Raw genomic sequence first — 17540 nt, 5'->3', positions numbered from 1 at the left:
ATTTTTGAGGTGTCATTACATCAGAAAATATTAGCTTCAGAGTCAATGATGTGCTTGAAATGCTTCCTTTCACAAAAGGCTGAATATCTCAGATTCTAAATTGAAACGTGTCTTTTTGCTCAAAACAACCTATCTTCTCCGGCTCATAACTAAAGAACGGAAAATGGTATCAATAAACTTTTTTTTGCAGATGATAGAAGAGAGTCTCATCGTTCTTTGGCCGTGTTCGGTGTTTACGTAAGGGTTAATGCCCGACGAGGTGTCCATTATCACTTTTTAAGGGACGACGCAGAGGCGTGAACCGGTCCGAGGCGCAGCCAAGGACCGGTTGCCTCCGCGAAGTCCCTTAAAAAGTGATAATGGACACCTCGAAGGGCATTAACCCGCTTATACCATGGTCACTTGCCAACAAAACAATAAGACCAGTCATTTATATTTCCATGTGTAATAAATAAAGCAATCTAAATGGCTAAATGTCTGTAAATCAGTCTTCCACGAAATAAAATAGTCCCTCCCACCTCCACCAACCACCGTTTTAAAGCCGACTCAAACGTTAACTTTATTACAGGAATGCAGGTTTAACGATGTTTTGCGTTCTACATTAAATGAAGACATTACCGTTTGGCTGCTTGCTTTATTTTGTATGATAGATACGTATTGGCCAAGTATATTAACATTTAAGAGTTTCAGGAAGTGAAAAGTGCAGCGGGGGCTCGCGCTGCGTGCTGTACTGTATGTGGTGAAATGCAGCTCTCTCTCTCTCTCTCAAGGACGTCTCTCAGTGTGTTGCTGTTAACTGCCCATTGCGTTGTTTTCTTTTTGTTGATCTCGTCTTTTTCCTCTTTGACTTGATTTGTGCATAGCGGGTGGACCCCTTGATTTGTATCAGTGATAAGAGGCAGCGCGCGCTCTCCCAGAGCGCCTGGCTGCTGGTTGCTGCAAGTTGTAAACAGGAGGTTTGACAGTTGACAGCTGAGAGCCCGGTTTCTGTCAGCTGACCAGAACAGAGCCGGCTTCTCTCAGGAGAGGGAATCTCCGAAACGAAAATTCTCTCTCTCTCTCTCTCTCTCTCTCTCTCTCTCTCTCTCTCTCTCTCTCTCTCTCTCTCTGTGTCAAAGGCCGGGCTCGCCCCCGCTCGTGCACGAGCGAGGGAAATCTCCTCTTTCTCGCCGAGAAGAGCCTGATGACACGAGGTTAAAAAATCTCCGAAACGAAAATCAAAATTGTAAATAAGAGTTATTTTTGATAAACTGAGCACACAGGGGTGATTTAAATACTTACTTTGACCGACTCAATTTTTTTCTCAAGTTCCAAAATTGTCATATTAACCCTTAACGGGGGTATAGAGCTCAAACTGCTCTCCTGATAACACTGATGAAACTATGGCGCATTGATATGAACGGTGAACAGACCATTTAGCTAGGTGTCCATTATCACTGTACAATATCACTTTTTAATGGACACCTTGCAGCCAATCAGAATCGAGTATTCACCCAGACCATGGTATAAATAGTAATATCACACAATGTTCTGTGGGCCTCGAGAAATCACTGAAAACGCTCTGAAACTCTGGCACTGGGAGCGTCCATTCTCCAAAAGTGGCTGGCACTCAATGAGTTAATGGTAGACCGGAGAAGAGTGAATTACAGTAATTCTAGTTTCAGCATCCGCCAATGATAAAATCGGGTGGATCCTAGCTAAGTTGCGTAGATGGAAAAAAGCAGATTTGGTAGTGTTTTGATGTGTTGAACCAATGATAATGATGGGTCAAGAACTACTCCTACTACTTCTGTCGGTTTTTGTGAAATTAAATAGCCATCTAGGTTTATGGTTATATGACTGAACTGGTGTCTATGTTCTGGTGGGCCGACTAGCAGCATCTCTGTTTTGTTGGAGTTGAGGAGTAAGAAGCTTCTGCACATCCAGGTTGACTGAAACAGGTTGTAAGATTGAGAAGGTTGGAGGAGTCGTTGGCTGTAATAGGGATGTAGATTTGAGTGTCGTCGGCATAACAATGAGTTTATGCAGAATTTTCTAAAGATGTGTCCTAGGGAGAACATATATACACAGAAGAGAATGGGACCAAGAACTGAGCCTTGTGGAACACCATATTTGACACTTGAATAATCAGACATGGAGTTCTTGAATACTATACGATGTGATCTGTCAGATAAGTATGAAGAGCTAGTCCCTTGATACCGGCGAGGTTTTCTAAGCGGGAGAGGAGGATGGCGTGGTCGACCGTGTCGAACGCGGCACTCAGGTCAAGGAGCAGCAAAACAGAGGTCCGATCTGAGTCCATAGCTATTAATAGATCATTTATAACTTTGACCAGTGCCGTTTCTGTACAGTGGTGGGGTCTGAAACCAGACTGAAAACTGTCAAAGAGATTGTTTTTTGAGAGATGGGCTGTGAGCTTACTGGAGACGACTCTTTCGAGCAATTTGGATATGAAGGGGAGGTTAGAGATTGGCCTGTAGTTAGCTAAGATATGAGGGTCCAGGTTTGGTTTCTTGAGTAGTGGTTTAACTATGGCTCTCTTGAAGATTGAAGGAACAGTGCCTGTGTTGAGAGACTCACTTATAGTAGAGTGGATGACTTAATATAGGAAGCAGCTCTTTAAAGAGGTTGGTGGGAATTGGGTCTAACAGACAAGTGGTGGACTTAGAGCTAGCAACCAATTTTGCAAGGGTATCCTGGGTAATTACATTAAAATGAATTAGGCTGCTGCTAGCTTGAGGAGTGGGGGACGTGTGAGACGGAGATTGAGGTGGCGTCGTGGAGAGAAGTGTGGCCATACTCTTGACCTCTTCTCTGATCGACTCTACTTTGTTATTAAAAAGTTAAGAAAGTTGACGGGACTGAGGGAGGGGCGACGGGAGCGGTTTTAGTGAGATTGGCGATGGTGTCAAATAGAAATCTGGGATTGTTTTTATTGTTAGCTATCAATTTAGAGTAGTACGTATTTTTCGCTAGCTTTAGAGCATGTTTGTAGTTGCGCAGAGAATCATCCCATGCTATGTGAAATATCTCGAGCTTAGTGTTGCGCCATTTGCGTTCAAGATGTCGGCACATTCGCTTATGAGCCCTGGTGTCATCATTGAACCATAGGGTGATGTTATGAGACGTGCGGTTTCTGGACTTTAAAGGAGCGATTGAGTCTATTGTATTATGTACAACATTGTTAAAATTGTTAGTAAAACTATCAAGAGGGCCAAGATAGTTATTAAGGGGGCTAATCGCGATTGGTAGAGAGGACACAAGAGCCATTTTGGCTGCAGTATTGATACAGCGGCTCTTAAAGAGATGGACATTGGTTGCCAGGGGTGAAGGGCATCAGAACCGTAAACTTAATAAGGGAGTGATCAGAAACTGAGGGAGCAGATAGAGACACTGATAAATCTTGGACAGACATACCACAGTTCATTCATTAATGGGGCGGCTGTAGCTCAGGAGGTAGAGCGGGTCGTCCACTAATGACTTTGGATAAAAGAGGTCGGTGGTTCGATTCCCGGCTCCTCCAGTCTGCATGTCGAAGTGTCCTTGGGCAAGACACTGAACCCCAAATTGCTCCCGTTGGTGTGCCAGCACCCTGCGTGGTAGCCTGCCGCCATCGGTGTGTGAATGGGTGAATGTACCTGACTGTAAAGCGCTTTGGATAAAAGCGCTATATACTGTAAATGCAGGCCATTTACCATTAATTCCCTTTCATTAATACATTTATGGCGCACCGCCACAATGCACCAATGAGCGCCACGTCAGAATTTGACATTTTTTCCCCCCTTGCAAAACTCCACATTGGCCCGCCCACACACACACACACACACACTAAACGCACACACCCACAGGACAGCAGAGTGATTGAGTGATATCAGGGCCAATCAGAGGCAGAGTATGTCGTTTTCACGTGATCGATTAAATGCATCGTCATTGGTTGAGATGCATGTGGGGGAGGCGGCTGCGTCTACTCAGAAAGTCCGCAACCAGGAAATCACACATCACAGCGAGAATCGTCGGTCTGCTTCATACACCTCGGCGTGTCAGCAGCGGTCGTCAGACTGCTTTGACAAAACAGCTTTGGAGTCTGGGGAGCAGGGCTGCATGTTTAACCAGGTTTAAACCCACTATCAGCCAGCCACCGTTCGTTACACATCACAGCAAGTCCGACTGCATGGCCCACGAGCGATGCAACTACTCCATGCATTGCGCTGAGCATTTTAAAGTATTTTAACAGCCATACCACACTCACTGTAAAGATCTGATCAGCCCTTCATACCACACTCACTGTAAAGATCTGATCAGCCCTCCACCACATATGAAATAACATTCTTTCTTTTAGAAGAATGGAGTGAACATGCAATGATGCGATCTAAATAGAGAGCCAAAGTCACTCCCTCTTCAGGCATATGCACCATCCGCCATTCATTTTCCCCATCTACATTTCGTAAAATGCTTGTAAAAAATTGTTTTACTTGGTAAAACCAAGCGATTCAGCTATATTTAGAATCAGAGACCATTTCACTCTGGTAAAAAATGATACATTCTATTTATTTTTTGGTCCAAATGAAACGTTATCATATATTCTGTTCTCTTCTCAATCATGCAAAATATGGGGAAACATACATTTGCCACATTAATTTAATAATCCAAATTAGGTGCTTATTCTGTAGCCTATAAAACAACCAAGGGAACATCACTGTTGTACAAATTATGTATAATAAATAATCAAAATTAGGAGGAAAAAAGGTTAGGCCTATTTCATTTTTTGGCTGTCGGACAAACTCCTGTTTTGGTGCTTATATAGCAAGGGATTTAGGTATAGATAGGCCATTGTGCCAGTAGTATTCTACCATAGTGACCTGTATGCAAAATATAGAGGCACATTTATTGTTTCATCACTGCAAAGGCACAGCACAGTAAAGAGGATATCAATGTGGTGTGTAATTCTTTATCGATCTACTAGCCTCTACATTTTGCTCTCAAAGCGCACCAGATTGATGCATTTAATTTTTGAAATGTACATGTACAAACATTTTTCACCACAACAGTGGTGAGGAGGGAGATTCCGGGGATTCTTGGGTGTGTGACGTCAGTAGTCATTCACGTGGGGGGGACGCAGCGGAATGCACAGCGTGCTGTAAATTGGCAGCCAACATTTTGCTACCCAGCTCATTTGAGTGGACTGCATCGGTCCTAAAAAAGGAGCGGCACTCCCAAAACAAGTTGAAGTTGTCAATAAAACCAATATTGACAGCACTACAGGCGGATTTGAGCCAAGTGTGGAGGCTGAGGATCCTAGTAAAACGCTCTATTCCGCGGGCCATAGTAGGGATGGGACCGGAGATATAAACGGACTTGCCGCAGCGGTTTAAGAAGTTAAAAAGGCAATTCAAATCTGCTGTGACGAGCAGTGTCATTTGACCCCACATGGACTATGATGCGTTTAATGGAGGAGGGGAGTGAGCGGACCAGCCACTGGAGCTTTCCAAGAATAATGGGGACCGTAGCACCAGGGAAGCAGTGAGTAGCAGTGTTAAAGAAGCGGAGGTTTCTAATGATGGAGTCCCCAACTATTACTGAGGTTGGAGGGAAAAGAAGATGGGGAGATGACGATTGAAGGTTTTCTGAGCAGAGCGGAGACTGGTCAGAGGCGAGTGGTGCGCGTTCGGACAACAGAACCGCGGAGCTGGATACCGGGTGAGGGGTGAACTGCACGGAGGAGGAGGGGGGGCGTCGGGGAGGACAACAAACAACAGGAGTGGCAGACTCCACAGCGGAAGGAAGGGGAGACGATGAGACAGGGCCATTGGACTCCGGAGGGGGGGAGGGGCAACCGGAAAGTGGGGGAAAGCCTAACTCATCCAGAACTGAAAACCTGTTGTGGATTCGGACGAGACAGGAGCTTCCCCCCATGGCTACCTCTGCAGGCAGGAGTCCAATTCTCTCTCTGGTCAGGCATAGAGCTAATCAGAGCCTTGGGTTTGGCTCCTAGCAGTCCCCAATAGTTCACAGCCTGGGCAGCAGGGACATCCAGGGAACGGACAGTTGAGTCCAGGACCCCGGTGGCGGGGTGTCGATAGCGGGTCCCACGGCGACCACAGAGTCAGTAGTAGAGTCAACTCCAGCGACTGCAGAGGGGACAGCACAGCACCCGTTGACAATGGAGTCCATGATCCGTTCTTCATCACCGAGCTGGTACAGAGTGGATATTCTCCCTTTGAGCACGGCGATCTTCTGGGTCAGGCGGAGGCAGCTGTCACCACTGGAGGGTGAGGTTAGTGGATGCATGATTTATGGAGGTTCGGTGGTGGCTGCTGTGAAAGAAAAACAACTGTGGCCAGTAAACAGGCAATGTGACAGGGGTAAATATTGTTGTCAATGGTGGTGGAGCAGGCGGGCAGCGACACAGGGCAACACTCACCCGCGAGGCCTCCACAAACGGGAGGCCACAGCGGAAAGTAGACACACAGGAGGTCCTCTATGGGGTGAAACTTACCGGCACAAGCCCAAAGACTGGGCCTGTTGTGGTTGATCGGTCTCCGGTAAGCAAGCTTAGCCGTGGTGTCCTCCTGGATTAATGTTGTTTGTGAAGGCGTTTAGCACCTACTAGCTGCAGTACGTGCAACAGGCAGCAAGACCCCGAAGACTTTTAAAACTGCTAAAACTTAAAATCCGAGTACCCGATCGTTAAAAATCTTTCACCATGCTACAGTAGACCGGTAAAACGACCAGAAAAGAAATTTAGCAAAGAAATGTAGCTTAAAATGAGATAAAAGGCGACCATTTAAGAGGAGCTTCTGACGGGTGCAACACGAGAGAGACAGCAACACGGAAGTCAGGTGTTTATGAAAAAAATGTCATTCATTATGAATGTTCATTCATAATGTTCATTAACATTTCCGTTTTTAGAGGGCCGTTCTAGAGCACACGCTTAGATATCAATGGGTTAAAAGGTGTGTTTACATTTTCTAAGACAGCCGGGCCTTCGTCATTTGTGCATATGCATGGTCTGAGGCAGGTCTAAATTTGTTCACAGACTATGGACAAATTCAGGTAAGAAAATATTGATGAATCCCGGATTTCTCCGAAAAACGTTGGTATGCACGGTTTGAGCACATATTTGTGCATCCACACTGTTTGTGAATGAGGCCCATTCAGGTGGATGACACTACTGTATAAGATTTAGAATCCCTTTCACATTTGGTGGGTAAGCACCTCAATGTATAGACTATTATACTGTATGTGTAACTTATTGAATTTTATTTTTATGATTTGTGAGAGTTATATCTTGGGTCCTTGCCTCGTCGAAGAGAGCGAACATATCTCGCAGCAGGTCTGAGACGGCCACATCCAGGTAGTGAGCGAAGTCATCCAAGTCCAGCTTCTCTCCCTCCAGCTTCCTGGCTCGGTTCCCGTACTCCTGCAGAAGCTTCTCCGTGTTCCGGGGTTTCAGCCTGGAGTGGTGGGGAGGGGAGGGGGATGATCCTTGGAGTTAGTTTATAACTCAGGCATAGTGAAACAGTGGTAGCTAGGGCTGCATGATTAATCGGATATTCATTGTGATCAAGATTTCGGCTTCCCACAATCATGAAAACAAAATTGAAAATCGTGATAAAATCGAGATATAAAACATTTCGTTTTGTCTTGTGTTGTAAATCCAACGCACCCCTCCTTTCCCTTGCAGTGGTGCGCTCTGCCCCTCCTCCAAAGCCCAAACACGCTGTAGTTTCAGCTCGAGTCGAGAACAGCGAGCCGGCGTGGTTCTTAATGTGACAGTTCAAAGTAATCCAGTGTTAGTTTTTTAACTTCAATAAATGCATGATTGTTCCCAAAGTCAAAGTGTAGTTGTGTTAAATAATCGTGAACTCACTTTTGATCAAAATAATTGTGATTATCATTTTGACCATAATCGTGCAGCCCTAGTGGTAGTTGAGACCGTGGGTATACAGTAAACACAGACTATCTAAAAGCAAGGAGAAAGGGATTACAAAGATTAAACAAAATGTCCAGCAAAGTAGTTTATAAAAAAATATTAAAAGCACACAGTCTGCCTGACACAGTAAGTAAGAAGCATACTGTGTCTGTGCTCATTGAAAAACAAGAGGGAAAGGATCAGCCGAAACTAGGTGTGTACTGTTAAGGTTTTCTCCAATTCCAAAAATTCAGATTTTCTGAGTGTGATCAGCCGATCACTGATGATGATGCATTTTAACCAGAATCTCCACTTACATCATCATCATGTCAGAGTGCACAGAAAGCATAAATCGTAAAATTCCAATCTAGCACATACAGTAGCGCTCAGAGTCCATACCTGCACACCTGTACCAAGTTTGGTTAGCACGATTTTTGTGAAACCCACAGAACTTTGGAAGTCGATTATATCGCAACGGTGTATTTTTTCTTCCAAAAACCGCGAAATCAGTTTTGTGCAGGACAGTCCACACATGATGTGTGTTTTGGTTTGGTGAAGTTTCGACAAAATCTGAAGGAGGAATGGCAAAAAAACGGTTTTGGAAACAATTCAAAATGGCGGAAAATCTCATCAGACGGAAATGGCCATGGCCTATATCAGTAGATGCGGAAGGACCCAAGGAACCCAGAATTTTGATTGTAGACCCTACGGTTCAAAAGTTATGGACCAAAAGGTAAAGAGGGCTGTTATAGCGCCACCATCAGGTGGTTTCCTTGCGCGCACTGGGGTTGGACTCTCCTCTCTCACACTCTAAAGCATGGCACTCATTCTACTCTAAAGCATGGCATCCCCTCCTTTCCCTGTTCTCTCCTCCCCCACAGTTTATCCTATCTGTTCAGTATATCCCCCCCACATTCCCCATTCCCTCCCCACCTCCTCCCTCTCCCCACCTCCTCCCCCACTATTCTAAAGCATGGCACCCATTCTCTTACTCTTTCCCCCTTCCCCTGCTCCTTCGATGCTCTCTCCTCCCCCACATTTCCCATTCCCTCCCCATCTCCTCCCTTTCCCTGCTCTCTCCTGGCCCACATTCCCCCGCTCTCCCTCCCTCCTCCCTTCTCCTGCTCTCTCCTCTTTCCCCCTTCCCTTGCTCCTTCCCCACCTCCTCCCCTTCCCTGCTCTCTCCTCCCCCACATTTCCCATTCCCTCCCCACCTCCTCACTTTCCTGCTCCTCTCTCACAATCCCCCTGCTCTCCCTCCCCACCCCCTCCCTTTCCTGATCTCTCCTCACCCCCTATTCTAAAGCATGGCACCCATTCTACCCTAAAGCATGGCACCCATTCTATTCTATATTTCTATATTTTCTATATTTCTATCATATGATTGTTCATTGTGTTATTATTACTACTGTAACTGCTACTGTTGTGTCAGCAAGATTTAGCTAGACATATTTTCTGTGAAGCCCTCTGAGACATGCTTGTGAATTAGGGCTATACAAATAAACTTGACTTAAGCAGGTCAATTGGTGTCATTTTTTCGTGGATAGTCAAAGGCCCCTCTGGGAACCTCCCTACCAAGTTTGGTAGCTCTAGGGCCTAGGCTTTCTGAGATACAGCTAATTTGATGCAAGATTTTTTGAAACCCCATTCAACTGAATGGGGAAACAACTCGCGCTTAAATCGCGAATCGCGCCCAAACCGCTTGACGAAATCACAGGATATAGCACCCGTCATCAATGAGCCGCACGGTTTGAGGTCTGGCATGTCTATGTCTATTAGGGGCGGCTGTAGCTCAGGAGGTATAGCAGGTCGTTCACTAATCGCTTTGGATAAAAGAGGTCGGTGGTTCGATTCCCGGCTCCTCCAGTCTGCATGTTGAAGTGTCCTTGGGCAAGACACTGAACCCCAAATTGCTCCCATTCGTGTGCCAGCACCCTGCGTGGTAACCTGCCGCCATCGGTGTGTGAATGGGTGAATGTACCTACTGACTGTAAAGCGCTTTGGATAAAAGCGCTATATAAATGCAGGCCATTTTACCATTTCATGTGGTGTGAAAAATGTGGGAGTTATAATTTGGTATGACAAGGGCATTCATAGTATCGAGGACCTGTATATTGATGACACTTTTGCTTTGAACAAGTATCCCAAAAATTTGGCCTGACCAATAGTCATTTTTTCCGCTACTTACAAATTAGGCATTTTACTCAGAAAAAGTGTTCTAATTATCCAATTATTCCTCCCTTCTCCTGCTTGGATTCCCTATTAAGGGTCAATATGCTAAATAAGGGTAGAATATCATTGATTTATTCCCGTATCATGGATAGTTGTAGTCTCTCTATATCTCATATTCGAGAACAATGGGGAAATGATCTGGAGGTCCAGCTATGAGGAATGGGATGTGGCTCTTGCCCGAAACTTGCACCTTTCTGGTCATCCTTCTTTGAAGCCATTTCTACAGCTTATGACTGTAATATTTTGCCTTCTCCCTTGGTTGCTGTTTTTGGTGGGTTCTCAGACCTGGCTGGGTCTGGTCCCCCTGCTCACTTGCAGAGGGTCATTGCTTTTTCCTGTCTATTAGCTAAACGCCTGATATTATTCAAATGGAACCTGGGACCCCCTAATAAACTATGTGAACCTGGTCTGGAACTAGAATTATGAACTCCTACTCATTCCTGTTGACTGTCCTATAATGAATATGCTATGGTGCATCTTTTGTGTTTGTTTTTGTGTGATCCGTTTGGCATGTGGATTTTGGTTTTGTTCTGTCTATGCTGATTTTTGGGATTCTTTTTCTGTGGATATTTGTGACTCGAGAAAATTGTATACTGATGTCATATCTGATAAATGAGCAAAAGCTTCTGCCCACCTGATAAATGAAAAAGTTACAAATAAAGTGTATTTTTTTTTTTTGAGTTATTATGCACCAAACTTTTGGCAGAATATATAATATATAATAAGTATGGGAGACTTTATAGGTTGTGCCTTGGTTTCAGCAAGCACAATAAAAATCCTATTCATCTGTAGTGTCAAAAGGGGCATTTTGGCCATTTTGGGGTTTTTCGACCCGTATAGAGATTTTTCCACACATGCCAATGTGTTTGCAGGGGTCACATTAGTCTATAACAGTTGAGGTATTCTATCCTAACTGAAGTGCATACATATCTGAGCCAGGTCCTCTACTATATTGCTCAAATTCCTAATTGTCAGTTCAACTCTAGATGACACAAAAGTTCTAACTTTGCTTTAAGTCCAGAAAGTTTAAGTTAATAAATATATGGCAATTCCTGTGTGCTGTTAGTTGTATTGTAATAAGTTGCCATTCTGAACAATCTGTTGTTATACCAGTTTATATGCTAATTTATGCATATTTAATGATATATTGGCTAAATTGCATATTATTATTTTTTAAAGAAAAAGTGTAATACAAAAAATATTTATTTTAATGTGAAGATTAAACTGGTAGAAAATCATGAGGATATCTTTGAAAGGGAAAACAATCCCATTCAGCTTAAAAAACAAACTTGCCATTTTGGCCATTTTCAGGTTTTTTGTTCCGGATAGAGATTTTGTCACAGATCCCAAGTTGTTCGCAGGGGTCATATTAGCCTATAACAGTTGAGATATTGTCTCCTAAATGAAGTGCATACATCTCTGAACCAGGTGCCCAGGTCCTAGACTACTTGGAAGACTTCCTGGTTTTGTAGTTCAGTAAATGTGTGACTCCCATTCTCACACAGTGATGGCTTGGCATGGAAAATCCATCAATGTCCAAGTCTATGGAAATGTTCACTGTGGCTTGTAGATAGTAACTAGCATCGTGCAGCTAGCTACTAGTAATTCAGAATAGTACATAAACCACTTAAATGGTACCAGTTGCATTAATCTCCAGTGCATGTGTATTCTCAATCTTCACACACACAACTAGCTGCTTTTCAGCCAACAGCATCTCCAATCCTGATTCATGGCTTAGTGTTGAGAAAAGGCTAAATGCCAACCTACTCATATTTTTTCACAGAGTTGTTCAAAATCAAACTCCCAAATTTCTTGTCAATAACCTAATTTATAGTTCAGAGATTCACTCACACTCTACCAGATGGGCGAGTGGTGGTCAGATGACTTTACTTAGACCTAAAACCAACTACATGAAGAAAACTGTCATATACAGGTCCATAGCCACTTGGAATTGTCTACCACACAACATTTGTTCCATTAAACTAAGGTAGAGCTTGTTTTAAAATGATGCTTAGAGCTAATTTACACTCACAATAATAACTTAAAGGACGGCTTTACCGTGGGGAATATGAATATATATTAAATCTCACGCCCCTAAGGTTTTCGAATCCGTTGAAATTTTTGAAATTGGAGGTTCACTGCCTGAGATATCAAGCATCTCTCACACATTTTTTGGGCCAGCCGACGCGTTTCGCGTCATCTGGCCCAAGTCCGCCTTGCGGAAGTCGAGGACCTATGAACTACAATTGTTGTGAGCCATGGTCCCGCCTCTAGAGGTCCTCCACGCCCCTTCAGAGGTCTTGAACAAAACCAAAAGGCAGCCATCTTTTTCCACCACCTAGCCTGCTGTAGCTAGGTTAGCTTTCCATAGCTCCTTGCAAAGAGACGATTTTCTCGGGAACGGAAGCACGGACAGACACGTGACTGGCGGCATTGGAAAGCTCGTCAAATTTTACATCTAGTAGTAGGTGCGTTGAAGTAACGAAATCAACGTTGAGCAATGTACCCGTTTTTACACATTTTTACATAAAATAGTTACAACATCAGATGCGCGTAACTCCTACGAAAATGCCTTAAAATGCATGAATTGTTTTTTATGAAGACATCTCCCGACATATATACTTCAGTTTAAATTTGGTGCAATTTGGAGGCAATTTTATTTTCGATTTTTTTCTTCTTCTCTATGTTTTATTGTCGAAGCCTTCTTCTTCTTTGAGTTTTATGGCGGTTGGCAAACATATATGTGCATTACCGCCACCTACTGGAGTTTGATATCAGCCAAATGCCTGAGGGGTGGGCATGGAAACGAAGGCCACGCGAGCCCAGTGCATTGTGGGAAATGTAGGATTTCGAGTCCCCGCACCCGCACCCCCCACACAGAGTGGATTTCTGCTGATATCTCAGGCTGTAAACAACCAATTTCAAAAATTTGAAAACCTTAGGGGCGTGAGATTTAATATATATTCATATTCCCCACGGAAAAGCCGTCCTTTAAGTATCACATCACTTTTCCATTCATGATTTGTTTTTTATACGTACAGATTGTCGTATAACCAAGTGTTATTTTCCGTCTTATTGGCAAGCTAGATAGCTAGCTGACCAAGCTAATATTTGTCTTAGGTTAGATTTGTTTGTTTTTTTGTCTTTTCTTTTACTGTGTTTTTGTATTTTAACTATTGCGTGTCATGTAATGTATATTTTGTCTTGGATCCCCATTAGCTGCCGCCTAGACGACAGCTAGTCTTCCTGGGTTCCTTTTAAATAAACCAATTCCACCATTCTCTGTGGTCTCAGTAGCTAGCTCTCTGCTTTGCTCATTCACAGTCCAGTGCCAGCATCAATGTGATTCAATCAGTGTCAGGTGCATTCATTCATTCTCACAGTCTCAATGTCTTTGAGTCTCATCATTCATTTTATAGATCAGGTCACGATATTTCTCCCCCCCCCGTGATGGTGAAGGATAGGGGAAGGCATGACACACCCCTCTCTGCGTCTGATAGGCCTAGTGTCAAACTTTCACTTTCTAATCACATTCACTTAGCTATCCTGCATCTCTTTCTAGTCTGTGGTCAGACTCAGTGGGTCAGACAGACAGCAGTTTCGCTTGTTAGCCTGCATGAAAGACGCCACTGTGTGTTTATGTATTTAATATAGTTTGGTCTATGGTTTAGAATGGTGCCGCTACTCTTGGCAGTGCACGTATGTAGCCTATAGACAAATCTTAAAAAATATATATCAAAGATTAATGAGAATTGATCAAGGGTGATATAAAACAATCACCAATGTGCACCAATGGGTCAATGTGCATTTACAGTGAACTTTAATTCAGCTCATTTAACACATTCACTGCCAACAGTTTTTTTTACTGTAGGTAGCTTCTGCCAAGGTTTTTTTTGAGGATTCTGGCTCATCTTTCAAGAGCCGAGGATTATTTTCTGATAGGAATTTGTGAACACAAAATATCTCAAAAGAACTAATAGAATGTGTGCTTTCTCTGTCTAAAAGAGTTAGTTTGTAGAGTTAGTAGTTATGTAGGCATTAGCAGTTGAATACAGCATGGTTTCAGCGTCTGAAAAGTAAAGTTGAGATAAATGCCTTTTTGTGAAATTCGATAGAACAGTCACTTTAACCATTTATTTTTGGCATCAGTATTGACATCAGACATCTAAACAATAGTTCTGAACAGTAATTTCCTCCATAACAGCACCCCCACCCCCCTCTCCTTCAAACTCCTCCCTCCGTGGGTGTTCTCCTCCTCCCTCCGTGGCTCTGCAGCGGGTGTGTCACAAGCGAGTTTCTGCTGTCTGTGCTGCCTGGCTGCTGGCGGCCGCTCTTTGGGCGAGTCTGGATGGGGCTCGTTCGTTTCTGGGTTTTCAGTTGTGAGCTCAGCTGGAATGAAGCTGCGTGCGATTCTGGGCTTTCTGCTGGTGTTTCAAAGTGTGTTGCACCCAGAATCTATTTTTGGAATCCCCCACCGCCAGCTCCCAGCGCGAAAGCGAAAGCGTTTTCGCCAATCCATTTTCATGAGAATGGCTTCCTCACGCTGCTGTTTTTGCTTGGCTTCCTCTAGTCTGGAGAGCACTGTCGCCACTTAGTGGGTCAGTAAAATAGGTTATACACATTCAATAGCTCCCATATTTTTATAGGAGATGTAAAAGGGTTTGATCCACGTCCCACCGTCAAATTTTTTTTTTTTTTTTTTGACGAGATACCTCGTCGACGGCAGTCAACCGTTGGATTTTTTTTGACGAGATATCTCGTCGACGGCAGTGAATGTGTTAACACAAGAGTGACATGCATTTGAATTGAAATATTAATGAGGAAACAAGACGATGACATTTAGAATAAGGAAAAATACACATATATGTTTGTGCAATACACCAAGTAGGGATGGCACGATACCACTTTTTCCATATCCGATCCACAACCTTGAGTATCTGCCGATACCGATATCAATCAGATCCGATTTTTTCCCTCTCTTATACAACTAAGCTGTTAATAATTAATTTACCATCTAAACATCTTGTTCAATATTTATTCCTTAAATGAAGAAATAGGCTATATAGCCCTGTTGTGAATTGTTTTGATTGAGTAATTAAATAAGACAATAAATAGTAAATAGCAATAAATAGTTAAAAGGTTGTAGTTTCTCATCAAAACTAAAATATGTGATAGTTACAATATTTACAGCAAATGTATTTAGAAATCTGGTAACGATAATTTCATTTATGTTTTATTTGACATGCCCGGATTATTTCATGTTCATTTCCTGTTTCATGCATTAGGCGCTTTACTTTGAAACTCTAAGACGGAAGTGTCTGCCTTATGCAGTGAACTAGCTTAACCTCGCTAGATTGTATGTGTTTCAAGATGAACATGCGGTCCACTGTTTGATCTCCTATTGCTGCAGCACGTTTGAGGAAATGTTCAGTTCAACCCACCCGTTCTGGTCATTATCAAAGCAAAGAGGAAGCTTCCACTATACAACAAGCCCAGAACATAGACTCAGTAATGCACTAATGCTGCTTCTTTTTAAGCCTACACACACACACACACACACACACACACACACACACAGGTCTCCCCTACTTGCGTGAAACACGGGGGAGAGGAATTTACATATCAAGGTGTTTGTAAACAGGGGCACACGTGCTACTCTAGTTTTATTTGGCGTTTTCAAGGAAAAGGCAGACTTTTGGGATTAATTATAATTAACTCATTGAGTGCCAAGGACGAGTATGTTCGTCATTTCGTTTAGTAACGTAGAGTGCCAAGGACGAGTATGTTCGTCAATTGCGTTTTTTGACGGTGGGACGTGGATCAAAGCATCAGGCATCTCCTGTACAAATATGGGAGCTATTGAAGGTGTATAACCTATTTTACGGACTCATTAGGTGGCGACAGTGCTCTCCAGATTAGGGACCGTTCGTTATTTAGAAGGGGGGTCACTGGAGGGATTTGGTGTGCTCTGAAATAGAAAGCTGTGCCCCTTCCCCGATTAAAACATATTTTTTCTTGACCCTCCCCAACTGATTTGAAAAATATGATTAACCCTCCCCAAACAATATTGTGCGTGGAAGAATACAGACTGACACCGATATCTTACTTTTAACCAAACATATGCAGAAACTCCGGCCAGAGGTGATCGAACACACTAACAGTCTCAGTCGTGGTGGCTACATTGATAGTAAAACTAAACATCCTGGCCACACAAACATTGCCATTACCACATAATGCAATCAAAACATGAGCACAACATCACTAAACCATGTTTTTAACTGTACAGTAACAAGCTTCCCACAAGAACATGAACTCCCATAATCCTTTGCGCTTCTTAGAGCACAACTGTCACCAATCAGAGCGACCGCCTCCTCCGGTCGCTACATAATGCTATTTTCACTTGTGAAACCATCTTCAGTCTGTGTATATCAATATTTGTGTTTAAATAGCAGTCAATGACTGATGGAAAAAAGTTAGCCGGTTCTATTATTGTGGCGGACTCTCCACTCTCTGTCCCCCCCCTCTCTCTCTCACTCCCTCAGCAGACAGGCACAAAGCCACACATGTAAAATCTCCCAGCATCCATTGAGCTACATTTCGATAACAAATAGCATCCAAATTAGCCTAAATAGATAGAAAGGTAGATAGAAATAATGTTAACACAACATGCAATTGTAGAACATTTCAATATTGGACAAAATAAAATCTCGAAATCAAAACACAACCCTATGTGAAACATATATGTCATCCTGGTGGTATAAATATCCCTTGTAGACTTAACGTAATTTAGGAGATGAGTGAGCCGTAACTCGGTTCTACTGTGACTTCCTAGACGACTTTTCTGGCGCAACATAGAGCCCATATATATTTTGTGATGCCATGTCTGTTTGCTCGACATATATATATTTTGTGATGCCATGTCTGTTTGTTTGCTCGACTTTTCGTGCTGGAAATGTACTTCCATATTGTGGCACCTAGAGACCACAGCCACAGGCTCCAACGCCGTTAAGGCACACACACCAAGAAGCAGCTTAATATTAAAATAGGAATCTTTATTATCGACAAAAATATATATATATGTTTTAATTAAAACAGCTCATAGCATCACAGCACAGGTTGGTTGACACTTGTTACATATCACCACGTCATGATAGCACGCAGCAACAATAATTCCGTGTAAGGGCTCCCGCAGGATGGTGGTCTTACACAGTAAGTTATACAATCAAATCAAACTAATGTATCACAATGAGTCGGCCACTCGTTACGAAAGACACCTCTGGGGCTCGCGCTCCCGAAAGAAAGCAGCAACAGCACACCAGCCTGTCGCAGCCTCGCTGGTATGAACATATAGGTTACCCCAGCGGTGCGTACAAGACCCCAGCCCTCCGTCGAGGCA

General features: G+C 43.3%; 1 protein-coding gene across 1 annotated transcript in view; it reads right to left on the bottom strand.

Moving 5' to 3' along the window:
* Positions 1–17540, bottom strand: part of LOC310787932 (lysophosphatidylcholine acyltransferase 1) — a gene marked incomplete at both ends in the record, with an annotated part of 220921 nt that overhangs the window by 17883 nt on the left and 185498 nt on the right. Inside the window, one exon of the mRNA XM_083649377.1 lies at positions 7301–7454. Coding sequence (XP_083505503.1) covers positions 7301–7454 — 154 coding nt within the window. The remainder of the gene's footprint in view (positions 1–7300; positions 7455–17540) is intronic.

Source organism: Poromitra crassiceps (assembly GCF_964638095.1).
Source record: "Poromitra crassiceps genome assembly, chromosome: 1".
NCBI lineage: Eukaryota > Metazoa > Chordata > Actinopteri > Beryciformes > Melamphaidae > Poromitra > Poromitra crassiceps.
This window is presented reverse-complemented; position numbering and strand designations above follow the sequence as displayed.